Source organism: Phyllostomus hastatus, unplaced genomic scaffold (assembly GCF_019186645.2).
Source record: "Phyllostomus hastatus isolate PE091 unplaced genomic scaffold, TTU_PhHast_1.1 phas_contig_40, whole genome shotgun sequence".
In the NCBI taxonomy this organism is placed as follows: domain Eukaryota; kingdom Metazoa; phylum Chordata; class Mammalia; order Chiroptera; family Phyllostomidae; genus Phyllostomus; species Phyllostomus hastatus.
In genome coordinates, this window is record NW_025333872.1 from 18108494 (window position 1) to 18129696 (window position 21203).

General features: G+C 34.2%; 1 protein-coding gene across 1 annotated transcript in view; it reads right to left on the reverse strand.

Moving 5' to 3' along the window:
• COL21A1 (collagen type XXI alpha 1 chain) overlaps nt 1-21203 on the reverse strand; it is a 173797-nt gene that overhangs the window by 98919 nt on the left and 53675 nt on the right. Inside the window, exons 2-3 of the mRNA XM_045843605.1 lie at nt 20304-20429; nt 15855-16406 (exon numbers count right to left, since the gene is read on the reverse strand). Coding sequence (XP_045699561.1) covers nt 15855-16406; nt 20304-20391 — 640 coding nt within the window. The 5' untranslated portion in view covers nt 20392-20429. The remainder of the gene's footprint in view (nt 1-15854; nt 16407-20303; nt 20430-21203) is intronic.

A 21203-nucleotide genomic window follows, 5' to 3' on the forward strand; every position in this document is an offset into this window, starting at 1 on the left:
TCTTTCCAGTTCTATAATTTCTAATTCTACAGTTTAAATATCATTGGTTCCATCACTCTGGGAAAAACATTAATTATGGGTCTTTTCTGTTCATGAAAGTTCTAAAAATGGACCTATTTTCTCATCTATTATTAATTATATTATATATTAAGTAATTATATTTATAAAGACTATGTCCTTAAGAAAATAATTAAATTTGCATTATATAGTAATCTATATAAATTATTAAAATATGATATGCCTTTCACTTCTCTGGGAAACTAGTGTCTCAAATTATGTGGAAATTTTTATATGGTTGAAATGCTATTAAGCTGTTATACTGTAGAAATCTTGTGATATTTTCAGATTTTTCCAAGGCCCTCATATAACATACACATTGAGCACGACTGCTTATATTTTATAAAGCAGCTAACAGAAAAAGTCAAGAACAAACTCCACTACATATACCTTAAGATAATCACTCTCTTATATAACATTAAGGAAAGGAAAATGTATCATATTTATAATATAATAAAAAGTAATGACATGAATTTATTAGCCAAAAATGTACAGTCATAACTTGTGCCATAGAATATTGGAAAAATAATGAAGGTTTGATATAAATAAAACTGGATATATTCCTGGGAAAGGAAAGATATTCTTTCTCTTTGGGTCTTAAGATGCTGAGATTTGAAGGGACCCAATTCATAATATCCTCCTCCCTCTAGTAAGCTGGGGCTATCTGATGAGAAGATAGGGAAATCAGGCAAACAGAAGTGTTCATTAGATGTGTGATTCAGTGAGTTCCATTCAGTACACTGTTCTTAACCACACCTTCCCAGCAATGCAGGGCTGAATTATTTCCACACACCTTAGGGGCAGGCCCTGCCAGCTAAAAATCGCACATGGTCTACCAGCTACTTTTATCAAACTCACTAACCTGAAAACTTTTTTTCTCATTCAGGGATAAGGAGTGAAAGACAGTGGGGAGAAAGCTCAAAATAGTCCAGCTAATCCCTCCACATGAAAACAGAAGTAAGAAATAATTATTCCCAATAATACTCTATTATGGATTTTAAATAATAAATCAATGAATAAAATTAAATTTTTCCTGTCATTATGAGGCAGTATTTGGGGGAGGTATTATACAGAATAATGTATGAAGCCTCATTTCAAATGGGTTGGATATAAAACTATAAAAGAAAAAAATTAAACTGAAAATAAAATATGTTAAACATTACATAAGAATAATCAGATTACAACTGCTCCTCTGATTTGCTTTACAAAAGAGAAGTTATAAGATGCTGGGCGAGGAACTCACACTTAGACAAGAACTTTAGGTTTAGACCTAAGCCTCTCTCTCATAACCTCTCATGAGCCTTTGGATGCTTATGTGTGATGTGAGAGTAATCATCTTCATAGGGTTTCTCTGAGAATCAAATATGACAATGTATGTGAAAGTGCTTTGTCATTTAAAAATCACATGCAAGTGCAGGGGATAAAGCATGTATCGTGTTCTTCCTTTTCTCTAATAAAATCCTTTATACTTTATTCTAATTCCTCAAACTTTATAGAAAGCAATATGACAGTTTGTGAAATCAGGAATGTAAATCAATAGTAACAATATAGCCATGTTTTCACGTGTACCTAGGCACATCTCTTTAGGGAAAACGTATCTAAATAATTATATATTCTTGTAGGAATAATCTTCTTCCCAATTTGCTTACCTACAAGGAGAAAAATTAAATATCCTTACACATGGGAAATTAAAAGAAAAATGTCGTTAAAATGCTCAGATATAGTTTGTATGTTTATATATGCCCAGAGATAAGAGACAGGTTAAAAAAAGGTTCCTACTAAAAGGCTATTTTTGTTACCAAACTTTTGTTACTGGACAGCAAGCGGGGTCCTGCTGCCCAATGCCATCCCCCAAGCAAAATTCTGGAGGCAAAGGTTTAGTGATGGAAGAAAGAAGTCTATTCAAAAGCTTCACAATTTTGGAATAACAGCTTTCCACATGCATTAGTCACCTACAGCTTTAATCACTTAAACCTATTGATTAAGGCTAAAATCCTCAATAGCTGAGTTCTCCTAGCATTCCCCGTTAGTTTTTAGTTATTGTATTTCTATAGATTAGTTTACAAACTAAAACAACATAAGATACAAAAGCTACACAATTTTGAAAGAATAGCAAGCTTCTGCCTCAGAGCTCGAGCCCTCTACAACATCCAAGGAAAAATAACCCTGCCACCCTCTGCCAGGCCAGCTGATCCTAGGCTGTGCCCAAAGTACCTTCCACCCAAAATCTATCCATTGGGAAACACAGGAAGCTGCAGCAGGATCATCCAGGCTTCCTGGAGGGCCCAAGAGCCAGTCTCTGCCCTTCTTTTATTTTAAGTATTCTGGACCATAATTCCATGCACTTCGGAGCATTCAGTTTCTCAGCCAATCCTGTCCTAGACTGTGTACTATTGCTTCAAGCGACCTCATCCTACAGCCCCTCCCTAGTCCTCCCCAGTGATCTGATCACATCTCTATTATTTTGATTACCAAGCAACAATTTTTACACAAAATTCAAGGAAAATAAAACAGGTAAATAATTAACCTTACCATTGTGTAGAAAAAAATAAATAAATGTATAAGTATACAACCACATCCAGAGAGGGAAATAGAAATAAAAATAAAAATTGAATTTTGAAAGTTATAATTTTAACTACAAGGAAAATCAAATGCTAAGTTGGTAGCTTGCTATAACACCTATAACAGGTAGGTAGAGTAACCTAGATAAACAAAGTTAGTTTTTTAATAGTGCATTCAGGAGCAAGGCCAAAAAAAGACACACTGAAGACTGAAGTTCACAAATGGTTTCCCACACAGCCTATAAAGTTATCATGTCGTGTTCAGAGAATATTTGGAATAGAAATGCTTTCTGATATGGGCACAGATTACTCCATTTATTTTAAATGCTGGGGTCCAGTAATATTTGCTTCTCTATTAAATCTCAGGGCTTAGTAGTATATTCATGTTATTTAGTCTTATCAAGATCACAAAAAAATGTCATATTTAAATTCTCTCATGAACAGGAACACAAAAACTTGAGTCTATATATCTTGAGTCTAACCACAGCAATCATATGTGTCCAGCCACCCCTTTCTAGTTATAAGATAGAATCACAGGGCCACTGATAAATACATTCTTCCAGAACATACCTCACCTAGTTTATAAGTGTGTATTCAATGCCTTCTACACTACCAGGTTGTCTATCTGCCAGCCCACTTCTAAAGTCACATATTGTACTGAGAACTGGGAGTTCTATGAAGAAGATCTGTGGTGAAAGACTAAGTAATTTTACTGATCTAGACCTGATGTCCAATAAGAGAGAGTCATCTCTGATGCCTACAGTGCTGCTCAGATCTGTACCAGCCAATTTCTTCAAACTTTCCTGACTGAACTTGGTTTTAATGTAAGGCCAACATGAGTTACGTGACACCAATACACACCCCTCAATGGTGATCAGTGGCAATTTCATACATTTGCCTCCCTAACATCCATTATATCATCATGTACTTTAACATCATGCATAAATTCATCACCATCACCATTGTTTCAATTAAGCACTAAGATTGTAACTTAGATTCTATTGCATCATTTTGGAAATAGAATAAAATAACAATAGCAAAACCAAAATAAATTACCCAAGTAGAGATCCTCATACCAAAGATTAGGTAAATACCAAAGATTAGGTAAATAACAAAGAAGGCAGCCTCAACTTGACATTTCTTTTCTCATTACAGGTTGAATAATCTCATCACCCTTTATCAGCGACCAATCCAACTGTCTTGAAATTTAGGTTAGAGTCAACAGCCCTTTATCTGAGGAAGTTGTCTGTCAGATGTATGGCTTACGGACAATGGGACATAATAAACACAGATTCTTATAAGGTTCCTTTCAGTGATAAGTCAGTGATAACAGTAGACTCCAACTTATGCACAAACCAGACCAGTCAAAATATTTTGCATAAGTAGCCTCTGTAATCATAGAATATGTTATTTGACAATAAGAAAAAAAAACACTGAAAAATGGAAATCTATGTGGCTTTTTTTCCATTTTTTTAAAGATTTTATGTATTTATTTTTAGAGAGGGAAGGGAGGGGGAAAGAGAGAGAGTGAGAGAGAAACATCAATGTGCGGTTGCTGGGGGTCATGGCCTGCAACCCAGGCAGGTACCCTAACTGGGAATCAAACCTGCGACACTTTGGTTCACAGCCCATGCTCAATCCACTGAGCTACACCAGCCAGGGCCTTTTTTTCCATTTTTAAAAATTATTTTATTGTTGTTTAGTTACAATTGTCTCCATTCCCACCACACACCTTTCCACACAAACCCCACCCAAACCCACCTCCCTCCCTTGCTTCTACCCTCCCCCTTGGTTTTGTCCATGTGTCCTTTATAGTGGTTCCTGAAAATCCTTCCCTGCATTATCCCCTCCCACCTCCCCTGTGGTTGCTGTCAGATTGTTCTTAATTTCAATATCTCTGGTTATATTTTGCTTGCTTTTTTCTTTTGTTGATTATATGTGGCTTTGAAAAGCCTTTATTATATGATAATTTTTTAAGTTATTCTTTCTTCTGAATACCATAGATGCAGAACTGGTAGTATGTTTTGCTTTTACATATATACAGAAAATAGTACGTTTCCAGTTCTTATGCTTTATTCTTTACTCCTTTTCTTTTTCATTTTTAATTTAAATAGACTAAGCTTTTGTCAGATATTACAGTTATATATCATTTTAACATATGCACTCTATTTTTTTAACCAAATATCCAGGCATCTTAACATGTTCCACAACTTCTCTAGAACACTGACATTAACCTTCAGAAAATGTGGTCTATGTTGTCACTAAGGTTGGAGTCAGTCACTTAGCCCAAGGTCACACCTCAAGAAACAGTGGTGGACAAGTCAGGAATCAAACCCAAATCTGGGCCTGACTCCAGACATGGGCCTGGATAACTATATAATTGATAACCTCAGGTTTATTAATAAAACCATCAGAAGATAGTGCTTTACTTTAATAGACATCATGCTTACTGAATTTTTAAAAACTTAATTAAGGTACACTCTACAGTCAGTAAACTATCCTAATCTCAAGTAGAGAGCTCAATTGGCACATGTGGATACACACATATAACTTGCACCACACAAGACAAAGTATGTCTAACACCTTAGAAACCTACCTCAATTTCCTACAGACCATAACCACCACCACTAGAGACCACTGTTATAATTTCTATAACCAGTGATTGATTGGTTTTGTCTGTTCTTATAGTTAAATATCTAGGAGTTGAATTGCTGTTTCATAGGGTAGGTGCATGCTTTACCCTTGCTGATAATGCCAAAAAACATTTTCAAAGTGGTTGCATCAATTTTTACTCCTTTTAGCATGCCTGTTGCTATTTACAAAGTATAGGGTTATTATGAAAATGAAATATGTAATTAGGTGACAAATATTATACATAACATCTTAGAGTGAGGAAAAGAGGGAGAGAATGGGCCATTAACATAAGCTTTAAACGTTTCTATTGAAAATTATTCTGAATGTTTTCTTGTTTATTCCTTTCCTAGAATTAACTAACTTGTACAGCTATATCTAAATCCAATCATAAACACTAATCATTTATTTTGTGTATTTTCTGAATCACACCATAGTCATTCCACTCTTTCTAATGACTACCCAAACATCACTTGTCACATAAAATATAAACATATTATGTTTATTTTCTTGAAACATGGGTCTAGGCTATCTAATTAGATGAATGGAAGATTCATATTTTTTGATATACTACAAGCCCTGACAGTGCAAACTGCTTTTAATACAGATTAGATTCAAATTATTTTAATCTATAGATGTAATACAAAGTTATTACCCTAAATATAAGACAATGAAGAAAGAAATTGAAGAAGATACAAGTAATGGGAAGCACATGCCATGTCCATGGGTAGGAATAATTAACATCATTAAAATGACCATTCAACCCAAAGCAATAGATTAATACAATTACAGATTCAATGCAATTCCTATCAAGATTACAATTATGTATTTCACAGAACTAGAAATATTTCAAAATTTATATGGAACCACAAAAGGCCCTGCATAGCAACAGCAATCTTGAGAAAGAAGAACAAAGTTGGAGGAATGATGCTATCTAATATCAAACTATACTGTCAAGCCATAGTAATCAAAACAGCATGGTACTGGCACAAAAACAGACATAGATCAATGGAACAGAATAGAGATCCCAGAAATAAACCCACATCTTTATAGTCAATTAATATTTGACAGAGGAAGCCAGCACATACAATGGGCTAAAGGTAGTTTATTCGAAAATGGTTATGAGACAATTGGTCAGATAAATGCAAAAAAATGAAACCAGACCACCTTCTTACACGACATACAAGAATAAGTTCAAAATGGATCAAAGACTTAAATGCTAGAGCCCAAACCATAAAAATTGTAGAAGAAAACATAGGCAGAAAAATCTTAGATATAGCTCATAGCAATATTTTATCGGGTATATCCCCATGCAAGAGAAACAAAAGAAAAATTAAACATCATCAAACTAAATGTTTGATGGGACTACATCAAACTAAAAAGTTTTTGCACAGCAAAGGAAATCATCCACAAATAAAAAGACAACTGCAGAAAGGGAGAACATATTCTCCCTTTGCATCTGATAAAGGGTTAATATCTAAAATTTATAAAGAACTTACAAAACTCAACACCAAAAACACAGACAACCCAATTAAAAAATAGGCTAAGGACCTGAATAGACACTCCTCCAAAGAGGACATACAGATGGTCAACTAGATATATGACAAGATGCCCAACATCACTAATCATCACCACAATGAGATACCATCTCACACCTGTTAGAATGGCTATCACCAATAAATCAACAAACAAGTGCTGGCAATATATGGAGAAAGGGGAATCCTCTGCACTATTGGTGGGAATGCGGCCTGATCCAGCCACTGTTGGAAGCACTATAGAGATACCTAAAAAAATTAACAATAGATCTGCCTTTTGACCCAGCAAATATGTCTGAAAGAGCCTAAAACACGAATTCAAAGGAACATAAGCACCTCTATGTTCATTGCAGCATCATTTACCATTGCTGAGTTATGGAAGCAGCTCAAGTGTCCATCAACAGATGAGTGGATAAAGCAACTATGGGGCATTTACACAGTGCAATACTACTCAGCCATAAAAAAGAAGAAAGTTTTACCCATTACAACAGTATGGCTGGACCTAGAGGGTATTATGCTGAGTGAAATAAGCTAGTCAGAGTATGGCAAATATCATATGACTTCACTCATATGTGAAATCTAATGGAAAAATTGAACTAACAAGAAAAATGGGAATGAAATCATAAATGGGGAGCAGAATGACAGCTAAAGTCGGGGGGAGTAGGAGGTGGAGGGCTTCAGCAAATAGGTAAAAGGACTCATATACATGGACAACAGTGTGGTGATGGTAGGGATTGGGGTATAAGGGGACTGAATGGTAAAAGATAAAAATAAAACAAAAAAGTCATTAAAAAATGCAAAGTAAGGGTACTATACCAGGCCATTATTACAAAGTATTATAGGGCTTGAATTAGATGATCAAATTATCCAGCAATCTCCAGGCAAAGAGTAGTACAAAGTATGTAGAATATTTTAAAAGATTTTACTTATTTATTTTTAGAGAGAGAGGAAGGGAGGGAGAAAGAAAGGGAAAGAAACATCATTGTTCATGCATGCACATTCCAGTCCACTGTCCTTGGCTGCTAGATTACATCAAAGTCACACAAACAGTTCTTGTTATACTAATGATGACTGGACTTTTTCTGGACAAACGTTGTACAGACAAATTCAGAACACTAAAATACTATAATCGTGATGCATGTATGTTTCAATTTTGATATAAAAGTTAATAGATAAAAGTATAAACAACTATAAAAATATATTAATGGATATACAATATGAGATCGTGTAACTTGTGACATCAATAATAAAATGTGAGGCAGCAGGGAGATGCAAAAATGTAGAATATTTGTATGTGATATCATCAGCTTAAAATAGATTTTTTAAAAGATTTTATTTATTTATTTTTAGAGAGGGAAGGGAGGGTGAAAGAGAGAGAGAAACATCAATGTGCAGTTGCTGGGGGTCATGGCCTGCAACCCAGGCATGTGCCCTGACTGGGAATCGAACCTGCAACACTTTGGTTCACAGTCCGTGCTCAATCCACTGAGTTACGCCAGCCAGGAAAAATAGATTTTTATAACAATATAATGTTTAATGTAAACCTATGACAACCACAAAGAAAATAGCTATATAAGACAGACAAATGAAAATAAGAAACAAATCAAAAAATGTCACTACAAAAAAACAATGAAACACAAAGGAAGACCACAAGAGAGGAAAGAAGAAAAAAAGTCTGTAAGACAGAAATCAATGAACAAAATGACAATATTAAATCCTTCCCTGTCAGTAATTAGTTCAGATGTAAATACATTAAATTTCCTAATAAGAAAACATAGAGTAGCTAAATGGATAAAAAAAAATTCAACTATATATTGTCTATAAGACAGGTACTTTATAATTAAGGACACACACAGGCTAAAGGTAAAGTGATGGAAAAAGATACTCCATGAAAATGATAAACAAAAGACAACAAAGGTGGTGATACTTGATCAGATAAAATAGGCTTTAAGTCAAAACTGTCCAAAGAGATGAAGGACATTATATAATGATAAGAAGGTCAACTCACCAGCAAGACATAACTATAAATATAAATATATACACTACAAAAATAAATTCAAGGTGGATAAAAGACTTAAGTATAAAACGTGACACCATTAAAGTCCTAGAGGAGAACGTAGGTAGGAAAATATCAGATATTCCACACAGAAACTTTTTTACTGACTTGTCCCCTAGAGCAAGGGACATAAAGGAAAGAATAAACAAATGGGACCTCATTAAAATTAAAAGCTTCTGCACAGCTAAAGAAAACAGTATCAAAATTAAAAGAGAACCAACTGTATGGGAAAACATATTTGCCAATGATACCTCAGACAAGGGTTTAATCTCCAAAATACATAAAGAACTTACACGACTGCACTCTAAGAAGACAAGGAATCCAATTAAAAAAATGGGCAAAGGACTTGAACAGACACTTCTCCTAGGAGTACATACAGAAAATCCAAAGACACATGAAACGATGTTCAATATCACTAGCTATCAGAGAGATGCAAATTAACACCACAATGAGATACCACTTCACACCAGTCAGAATGGCCATCATAAACAAAGCAACAAACAACAAGTGTTGGAGAGGTTGTGGAGAAAAGGGGACCCTAGTGCACTGTTGGTGGGACTGCAGACTGGTACAACCACTATGGAAAGCAGTATGGAACTTCCTCAGAAAACTAAAAATGCATCTGCCTTTTGACCCTGCGATTCCACTGCTGGGACTCTATCCTAAGAACCCTGAAACACCAATTCAAAAGAACCTATACATTCCAGTGTTCATAGCAGCACAATTTACAATAGCTAGGTGCTAGAAGCAACCAAGATGCCCATCAGTAAATGAATGGATCAAAAAACTATGGTACATTTACACAATGGAAGTCTATGCAGCAGAAAGAAAGAAGGAGCTCCTACCCTTCGCAACAGCTTAGATGGAACTGGAAAGCATTATGCTAAGCGAAACAAGCCAGGCAGTGAAAGACAAATACCATATGATCTCACCTTTAACAGGTACCTAAACAACAAAACAAAGAAACAAGCAAAATATAACCAAAGACACTGAAATAGAGGATAGGCTGACAGTGACCACAGAGGAGAGAAGAGGGAATTTCAGGGGAAAATGGGAAGGGTTCACGGGAACAAACTTAAAGGACATATGGACAAAAACTAGGGGGAGGGTGGTAATGGGAGGGAAGTGGGGAGGGTTGGGAGAGGGGGCTGGATTGGGAGTAAAAGGGAGAAAACTGTATTTGAACAATGATTAAAATAAAATTTAAAATATATATATATATGCCTGACATGACAGCAGCCAAATATATGAGGCAAACACTGACAGAACTGAAGGGAGAAATATACAGTAACACAATAGTAGTAAGGGATTTCAATCCTTCACTTTTAATAATAGATAGAACATCCAGACAGAAGAGCAAAGAGGAAACAAAGGATTTGAACAACACTGTAGATCAAATGAATCTAACAGATGTATGCAGAACATTCTACCACATAGCAGCAGAATATACATTTTCAAGCACAAGCAAAACATTCTCCAGGGAGGAAAAAAACATGTTAGGTCAAAAAACAAGTTTCAACATATTTGAGAAGACTGAAATTATACTATGTATATTTTCTAGCCACAATAGAATGAAACTAGAAATTATTGGTAGAAGGAAAGCTAGAAAATTCAAACATATGTGAAAAAAAGAAACTAAACAGCACTTTCTTGAATAATCACTGAGTCAAAAAACCAATCAAATGAGAAATTAGAAGGTCTTGAGAAAAACAAAAACTAAAACACAACATACCAAAACTTATGAGATACAGTAAAAGTAGGAGTACTAAGAAGGAAATCTATGGTAATAAAAATCTACATTAAAACATAAAAATCTCAAATAAACAACTTAACTTTTCATGTCAAGGAACTATAAAAAGAATAAACTAAGCCCAAAGTTCGCAGAAAGATGAAAATAATTGAGATTAGAATGGAAATAAATAAAATAGAGAATAGTAAAACAATAGAAAAATTCAACAAAACTAAGAGTTGTTCTTTTAAAAGATCAACAAAACTGAAAAACCTCTGGCTACATTAACTAAGAAAAAAAGAAGATTCAAATTTAAAAAAACAGGAATGAAAGAGGAGATATTAAAACTGATACCACAGAAATACAAAGGATCATAAAAAAACTGTAATAATTGTATACCAACATATTTAATAACCTAAAATAAATGGATAAATTCCTAGAATTCACAACCTAACAAGACTGACTCATGAGAAAATAGAAGATCTGAACCTACCTGTAACTAGTAAAAATACTGAATCAGAAATCTAAAACCTCCCAACAAAGAGCCCAGAACCAGATGTCTTCACTGGTGAATTCTACTAAACATTTAAAGAAGAATTATGCCAGTCCTTCTCAAACTCTTCCAAAAACTGAAAGGAAATAGTCCAAACTATTTTTATGAGGCCAGCATCACCCAGATACCAAAGCCAAAAAAAAGACACTATAAGAAAAGAAAACTACAGGCCAATATTCCTGATGAATATAGGTATAAAAATCCTCCACAAAATATATCAAATTGAATTCAAAAGCATATCAAAAGGATCAAAAACTATCCTACACCATGACCAAGCAGAATTTTTCCTTGGGATACAAAGATAATTCAACCTATTTAAATCAATTTATATGATTCCCCACATTAACAGAAAAGCATGGAAGCATTAAAGTCACATAATTGTCTCAACAGATGCAGACAATGCATTTGTTAAAATTCAACATCCTTTCATGATAAAAAAAACACTCACCAAAATAAGTATAGAAATAATTTACCTCAATATAACAAAGGCCATATATGAAAAGCCACAGCTAGCAAACATACAAATCATTCCATGGTGAGACATTGAAAGCTCCTCCTCTAAGGTCAGGAACAAGATAAGAAGGCACACTCTTGACACTTTTATTCAACATAGTATTAGAAAAGCTAGCCAGAGCACCAAAACTAATAAAATACTAAGAAATAAACTTAACCAAAGAGGCAAAAGACTTAAATTTTTTAAAACTACAAAACATTGCTGAAAGAAAATTAAAAACAAATGAAAAGACATATTATATTCATGGATTAGAAAACTTCATATTTTAAAAATGTCCATAACACACAAAGTGATGTACAGATTCCATGCAATTCCTATCCAAATCCCAATGGCCAGTCGCAGGAGGACCAATACTGCACAATTCCACCTTTAAGAACTAACGAAAGTAGTTGAACTCATAGAAACAGAAAATAGAATGGTGGTTGTCAGTTGTGGGGAGAAGGAAACAGGGGCTTGCTGTTCAATGTGCATAGAGATGCAGTCATGCAACATGAAAAAGCCCTAGCTATCTACCGTACAAACGCTCTGCTTATATTTAGCAGTGCTGTCCTGTGCACTGAAAGTACTTTAAAAGGTAGACCTCACACTGTGTTTTTTTACCAAAATAACAAAATAGAAAACAAGATGTTCAACGTCACTAACTGTCAGAAAAATGCAAATTAAAGCCACAGTAAGATACCAGCTCATGCCTGTCAGAATAGCTGACATCAATAAATGAACAAAGTACAAGTGTTGGTTCTTTGGAGACTGTGGAGAAGAGAGAACCCTCGAGCACTGTTGGTGGGAATGCTTATTGGTACAGCCACTATGGAACACAGTATGAAGCTTCTTCAAAAATATTAAAAATGGAACTTCCCTTATGACTCATCAATTCTATTTATGAGTGTGTGTCAGAAGAAACCCAAAACACTAATTGGAAAGAATATATGCACTTCTGTGTTCGTTACAGCATTATTTACAATAGCCAAGGTATGGGAAAAACCCAATTGTCCACCAATAGACTAATGGATAAAAAGTCATGGTACATACATACAATTAAATATTACTCAGCCATAAACAAGAATGGAGTGTTAGCATTTGTGACAACATAGATGGAACTACAGTGTATTATGTTCAGTGAAATAAGTCAGTCAGGCAAAGACAAATACAATATGATTTCACTTATACATGGGATCTAAAGAACAAAACTAATGAACAAACAAAAATGAAAACCACTCATACAGAATATAGACTGATGGTTTCCAGCAGGGAGAGAGTTAGGGGACTAGGTAAAAAAGGTGAAGGGATTAAGAAGTACAAATTGGGAGTTACAGAATAGTCATGGGATATAAAATACTGCATAGGGAATACTGGGAGTGATTACTTGGTAAAGTATATGATTGTTTAACCACTATGTTGTATACCTGAAACTAATACAAGATGATATTGAATACATTATTGAATACTATAATTCATACTATTGAAGTAATATTGAATTTAAAATTAAAAAAAATAAGAAAAAATAATAGTAGACAAAAGAAGAAAAAATAAGACTCTTAGATGAAGAAACCATTGCTCATCAACAAAAAGTGGACCTGAAATAATGTCATGCAGAATACCCCTCCACAGAAATAGCAAGTCAATGAAGATGAAAGAAGTTAACTATTTGTCAAAAAAAAGAAACTATTGCCCTGGGTGGTGTTGCTCAGTGGGTGAGTGCCAGCCTGCAAACCAAAGGGTCACCAGTTTGATTCTTGGTCAGGGCACATGTCTGGGTCATGGGCCAAGTCCCCAGTTGGGGGCATACAAGAGGCAACCAATCAATGTTTCTCACACAATGATGTTTCTCTCCCTCTCTTACTCCCTCCTTCCCCCTCTCCCATCCCCTCTAATTAAATAAAATCTTTTTAAAAAATAAAATAAAATTATTGCCCTGGCCAGTGTGAGAATCATCCTATAACTGAAAAGTTGAGGGTTTGGTCCCTAGTCCAGGCATTTATGGAAGGCAACCATCCATGCTTCTATCTCACATTGATGTTTCTCTCTCCCCCTTCCTCTCTCCCTTCCTCTCTCTGTGAAAGCAATGAAAAAAATGTCTTCAAGTAAAGATTTTAAAAATGAAATGATCAAATGATTCAAATATAAATTACATGATTTGAGGTTGTGGCAGTATAGCAATGCATTCGTCAATTAATCTGATATGGTATAAAGTCAAGTACAAAATGTCTATATATTCCATAAGTATGGTTTCAAAAACTACACTCTAATAGATAACTATTGTAAAACATATATGTACACTAAATAGACAAAGACAATGCATTCTTTTTGAGTATAATGAAGAATAATTTGGTAGGATTTCAAATTTGATTTCTTTTTTTACAGATTGTACATTTAGCTGTAAAAATTTATACTGGCTTTAATCACAGCTACTCTTTATGTGTAATTAGGATTTTTTAAATAGAATGGATTTTCCATAACATTTATCTACAGAAAAAAACCTAGGAAGCAAATACTGAACAGACATATATAATCAAATTTATATTTTAAGATAAAAATGAATGTTAAGTGAAATCACATCATGACAAGTCTATTTTAATAATGAAATATACAAGTCTGTCCAGAAAAAGTCCATCCATTATTAATATAATGAGAACAGTTTGCGCCACATCTATATAACCTGGCAGCCAAGAAGAATAACTGGAACATGCATGCATGAACAATGATGACTTCACTGTACTAGTCCATGGGGGTGGTAGATGCCTTTGAGTGAGTGTGTGTACAGTGTGGCTACACATTCAAAATGACTGAGTGAGTAGAGCGACGCATCTGTATCAAATTTTGTGTGCAGCTTGAATGTTCCTCTGCAGAAATTATTCAGATGATTCAGAAGGCTGTAGCTACAGGCAACTGCTGCTTGGCAGCTTTATCACAGAAGATCCACTTATGCATCATGTCTCATTCAGGGATTTTTAACAAAACATCAAATCACCTAGGTAACTCAGCCCCCCTACAGCCCAGATTTGGTGCCCTGCAACTTCTTGCTTTTCCCCAAACTAAAATCACATTTGAAAGGGAAGAGATTTCAGACTGTCAATGAAATTCAGGAAAATAAAAGGGGGCAGCAGATGGCAATTGGGAGAACTGTGCAAGGTCCCAAGGTGCCTCCTTAAAGGGGGCTAAGTCATCATTGTCCTATGTACAATGTTTCTTGTATCTTCTTCAATAAATGTCTCTATTTTTCATAATACATGGATGAATACTTTCTGGGCAGACCTCTTGCATGTGTCCTCAAAACCAAAGATTCTATTGACAAAATATCAAAAATCTAAATCTCTCTTGCCTGTTCAAAATAACAAAAGTCAACACGGTTTTACAGTTAGAGCTTCATAAAAAGAACAACTGTGATGATTATTTATACTTATTATAGGACCTTTTCAAAAGTTTGGTTAAGGAAAATGCTTAATTTGTTAAATAAACAATCTTAAAATCTTTAAAATATGTTTACCATATCCCCTAAACAAAAACTTTAAAAAATAGGGGAATTTTTCCTAAGCCATAATCATTTATAAATTTTTCTATCAAATGTAAACCAAAATCAGCTTTTGGAGTTTTTGATGGTAAAGTGGAAAAAAAGCCTTTCCATTTTACATGAATATTATTTTTCTAGGTATGTGATACATTAAATGCCCATGATGCTAAAAATAAAAAATTCACAAATTACTGTCCCCTCCAATTAATCTGAATGTGTGTTAATAGTTGGGAAATTACATATATATATATAATTATATATATAATGTTATATATAATGTTATATATATAATGTTATATAATAATATGAAATTGAGTATTAAATTATATGTACAATATTATCCTTATTTAGGCACATGAATAAACTCTCAGACAATCAAACTGAAAAAAAGGTGAAAAACTCATTTATGTTTATATATATTTTTATTCTTTATGTATCTTTATTTTCTACCATCTCTGCAATAGACATGTTGTACCTGAAAACTAAAACAACAAATATAACAGATATTGTATTTCCCAACTGTAAATTTTATAAATTGTTTCTAAAAATAAAATGTATCCAGAATAAATATAACACAAAACCTGTATTCACTTCAATTCTAACATACTAAGTTATCTGACATTAAATATATCAATACCAGTGTGAATCAACAGGTGAAGCCAAAACATAAGAAAGTATGATTGCTGTGTTTAAATAACATCAAGGCTTACCTTCACACAGTTTCTGCTTCATCACCTCCCTAATTCTGGATATCACAATGTAGTCTTCCACATAAAACACGTAAGTAGATGAAGGTTTGTTGGCAATAGCTCTAAGTTCTGCATCTTCTGTTTCTGAACCAACACCGATGGCAAATAATATTATTTTATTATCTCTTGCAGCTTCTGCTGCATCTTTGACTTCATCTTGAGATTTACCATCCGTAAGTACTACTGCTATTTTAGTCAGAAATCGTGAGGACTTGGCGAAAAGGTAATCAAGTGCAAACTGGATAGCCTTGCCAGTCCGTGTGTTTCCTCCCAAGTAGTGTATGGAATCCATCGCTGCCATCAAGTTCTCTCCTGAGTCATGGCTTCCAAGTGGAATCTCCAGTACAGGATAGTCACTATACTGCACCACTCCAACCTGAATAAACTTTGGTCCTATGTCAAAGTTTTTTGTGATATTGACAAGCCACTTTTTTACTATTTCGAAGTTTTCTGGGCCAACACTGTATGAACCATCTAAGATGAAAACTAAATCTGTTGGAGCAGTACGACAACCTAAGTGAAAGAAAATATCATCAGAAAACATGTTATATAAAAGCAAAAAGTAGAAAGTTTTAAATGTATAATTTTTTAATTACCTAGATGGACAAAGTTCTTTCACAATGCATTAGTATATCAAATCACTACAATGAATACTTTAAATATCATATAATTTACATGTCAATTATATCCCAATAAATGTGAATTTTTTTAAAAGATCATAGTAACTATTTATAGCAGCTGTTAAGATACATTGTTTAGCTCATGAAAATTCTGTGTAAATGAGGGCTATTATTTTTGTTGATATTTTTAATTATCTTATTTTTATAGATAATTTTTATAGATCTTATTTTATTTTTTATTTAATCTTTATTGTATTTTTCCATTACCATTTACTCCCCTTATGCCCCCACCCCCACAACCACCACACTGTGGTCCATGTCCATGAGTCCTGTTTCCTTTTTGCTCAGTCCCTTCACCCCCTAACCTTCCCTCCCCCTCAGCTCTCATCTGCTCTCCATCTATGAGTCTGTCTGTTTTGCTTATTAGGTGAGTTTGTTAATTATCTTATTTTTAAAATTAATGACTCAGCTTTAAAAGTAGGGAATAAAATATGTATGCTGTATATGAACATAATATCTACACATTTCTTTGTAGGTAAAAGTATTACCTACCATAAAGCAGCATTTTATTCTATTTTTCCATTGAATAAATGAAAATAAATTAAAAAACATGATTTTCAGCTATACATTAATATCATTGTTTTAAGTTATCAGTGAAATATGTTTTATTTGATACTATCTGAAATATGTAAAAATATATATAAGCCAATTAATAGGGAGAAAGTAAAATAAACTTTCTGCCAACTTCAGGACTCAAGCAGCCACTACAGATTCATATTCTTTAATATAGTTGATAAAAGTGAAATGAACCAAGATCACCAAAGCCATCACTCTTACACTACATGCAATGCAAGTTTTTAAATGTCTGAACTCTCATCTTCAGTGAATAATGTGGTCAAACATTGGCTTGTGCTATGTGAATCTATATTCAAGGGCATAAAGCTATTTGTTTATCCTTAAAGATTCTTGTTTCAAGATACCAGGAAACAGTATGATCAGCACATCTTGTAGTTCTATTGGGTAAAAGACTAACTCTGGTGCAAGTTATACTTTCTATACTTTCTATATCTTTCTATAAGTACTTAGACAAGTTCTAAGCACTTATAGAAAGAAAAATAAAAAACTTCACTCTCTTTTCCATAGCACAAAACGTACTTCTAACTCTACTTCTTTCTTTTTCTTTTTTCATATATATATATATATATATATATATATGTATGTATATATATTTTTTATATATATAGAATAGCTACTCTGTGTCTGATATCATGCTTGATACTAGCTTCAAAGATACATAAGATATCTCAGAAAGGTCATAGTCTAGTAAGACAGACAACTGACTGGTTAGGGAAAGTACATACCATTATGAAAACATTTAGGAGGCATTCATAACCTACCTGTGGAAAGTCAAGAGTGGTTGTGTGGAGGGAAAGCAACAGACAACCTGAAATCTGAAAGGACAGCTTTGGCCAGGTGAAGAGGGGGACAGTCTAGTCAGAGGGAATAGTGCAAAGGTCCAGAGATGAGAGACAAACACAGCCAAAAATACAAACTAATTTGTTTGAATAGCTCCAATAGTTGAAATGGCCAACAAAGTACACAGGAAGGAACTCAAAACACCAACACTACTACTGTTCGTGGCCCATCTGATAAGGATCACATGCTTCTGGATTTGATGAGTTGGAAGAAAATGAGATGAGCCAAGGTCATATGTAGCAAATTTTAAGGCCTGTGTTTTTACTCATATTAAGTGGTCTCCTTTAGGTTGTGATTAAATGCCCACTTTAAAGTTATAATAAGGGTGATTTATATTCTGTATATAGTTTAAATGAGATATTGTAATTGCAAGGAATGGTATTAGAAAAAAATTATTTAGTGCAAGCAGTATTAGAAATTTTGTACCTCCTTAGTAGTAAATTATTAATCAATCTCCCTCTTTCCCTCTCTTCCACTTCCTCACTCCTTCCTCTCTCTCCTTTTCTTTCCATCCTGTTTCTTATCTTTGCCTACTTACAGATTTGAGATGATGGTGACAAGGCTCACATGAAGAGTCTTCAATTTTACAGTTACCTCAATGTACCCATCACAGTAACCAGCAAAAATAAACACTATTGTCAGGTGAACATATACAACAGTCAAGCTGTTACTAGAAAAAAAAATACCTCTGCCAAAACATGGATTGGATTTGTCTCAAAAAATGTAAGCATGATTATGATGTTACTCTTTTTTTTGAGATTCATTCTCTTTTTTAAAAGATTATTTATTTATTTTTAGAGAGGAAAGGAAGAGAGAGAGAGAGAGAGAGAAACATCAATGTGTGGTTGCTGGGGCCATGGCCTGCAACCTAAGCATGTACCCTGACTGGGAATCGAACCTGCAATGCCTGATTCGCAGTCCACTCTCAATCCACTGAGCTATGCCAGCCAGGGCTGATGTTACTCTTAAGGTGCTCTGTGGCAGGTGGTGGTGCAGTGCAGAAGGGTGCTACTCCAACAACCTCTGCCATGGTGACCACTGCCAGAGTTCAGGACAGGGACACCAGAATGGAATTTGGCCCAAAGGCAACTTTTCTAACCCAAGGGAATGCAGCTCTTCTGTTATTTTTGGACATTGGACTGGGGTTATGGGGTTGGGTTTTTTGTTTTGTTTTGTTTTGTTTTTGAGGTTTTAAAAGGACAGGAAAGTTGTGTTTGCAGAGCTCTTCAATGTTGCTCTTCCTAAATACTATGAGACTCACTATTGTCTGGACCTGCTAGTGTTTGTTTGATACTTGATTCTGTGGTTAACTGTTACAGGCTTATTCTTGGCCCTTTCTACCCCTTTCCAGAGCCATAGAGTACATATTTCATACCTGTAAGTTTAGCCAAGACCATGGGTACAAAAAGCAACCTGTTACTGCTGATAAACACCAGACAAAATACCACTCCAAGAGACCTGCTCCTTAGGGAGATGAATCACTGATGTAGAAAAGAAATGGACTAAAGATCAAAAGCATAGTTTAAATATTAGTTACAGCTCTAGCAAGCTGTATGATACTAGGTAAGCCTATTAAATTTCGTGAATCTCTTTTCCCACTCAAAAAACTGTGAAAAGAGTCTACCTTTTAGAGTATTGGGTGGATTAAACTATAAAAGAGTTATGTAAATATTGTTTTAATAAATTTTAAGCCAAGTTAAATCAACATGTCAAACCATCTAACTGTTATAGAAACAAAAATTAATTCATAGTAGGGCCCTTATAAGTTTTAAAATATGAAAATAAGCTAACTCTTAAAAAGAAGTATGATATTTGTAACTGGTGACCTGGGTAGCAGAACTACATTAATTTATCCCTCCTTCTCTAATGAAAGTCTTCCTACAGGCAGTCAGAATAATCACCATTTACTGAGATGTCACTGTGCTAGCCCATTTACATGCATTACTTATCTCATTCACATTGCTTATCTCATTACCTCTATTAGATAACCTCCTGGGATGCTCCCGATAACCACTCTAGGAGGTAGGTACTTTTTATCTTCTTATCAGGAAGCTCCTAAATGTCTGAACTCAATACCAGACTGTTTATTCTAAAGCCTGATGGGTTAACAGAATAAACAATTTCCATAGGATTGTCTCAAGATTACCTCTGATAGAAACTTTTCTTCTCAGTTAATGTGTAACAAAGCAATTCATTCATTTTAGGAAATTACATCATCAAAGACACTAAGAATGGATCCTTAATAAGCTCTCCACACTTGTTTTCTACAATCAATGTGCTGATAACAAAAAGGAGCAATTCTAATAGTTCTTACTTGATCTTATTTCCTCATCCTCAGCTGATACAGAATTCTGGAGAAGCAGGACCAAAACTATCCAAAGAAATGTCATAAGGTAAGCCATGTTTCTGTTTTCCTTCTAATAGTTTGGTTTTAGGATTCCTAAAAAAAAAAAAAAGGAAGAGGGTCAAATATATTAGAAAAATAAAGACAAATACCTATCCATTATAAGTTTAATTTTAAAATTGCAATATCAAGTTTCAGTACAGTTAATTTTTACTACCCTTAAAATTAATTTGTGTATCTCAAATAGCCACATTATAAATATATTATGCAAGAGGACAATGAGTAGGAGCTGAAGAAGACCATGAAAGGTATTTTAATTCATAATTATCTTGAAAAATTCTAAACTTCTGTAAAACTTTGAGTTTTGTCCAAAATACTTACTAGAATTCCTTTTAGTATCTTCTGTAAAGTGTTAGCACATTCTTATTATTATCTCAATGGTAGCAAACATTCTTCTTTTAACTGTGGATTTGCACTTTTAAAACACTCAAAGGATATCTGGTAAAAATATTTATATGATAAAGCTGAGTGATAGAGTTTAATTTTTTAATGGAGTATAAACTTTAAGATATGTTTTACTTGATTTATAAATACTTTGTTACATGACTTTCATATATCTTTTAAGTACATCCAAGGACTTCACTTCTGGTTACAACATGGAAAATTGCAAGACTTTCACTCCCAACAATAATAACACACCAGATTAATTATAAAATGATAGTGTTTTTAAACCCAGAAACAAGACAGGATTTAAAGAAATCTAAATGAACCAAATTCTAAAAGTTACTAATCCTTTCTAAGGTAGAAAATATTCAGAGCTGCTGTTATTCCTAGCAGAAAGGGAAGCCTCCTCAAGAAGAGGAATTTGCC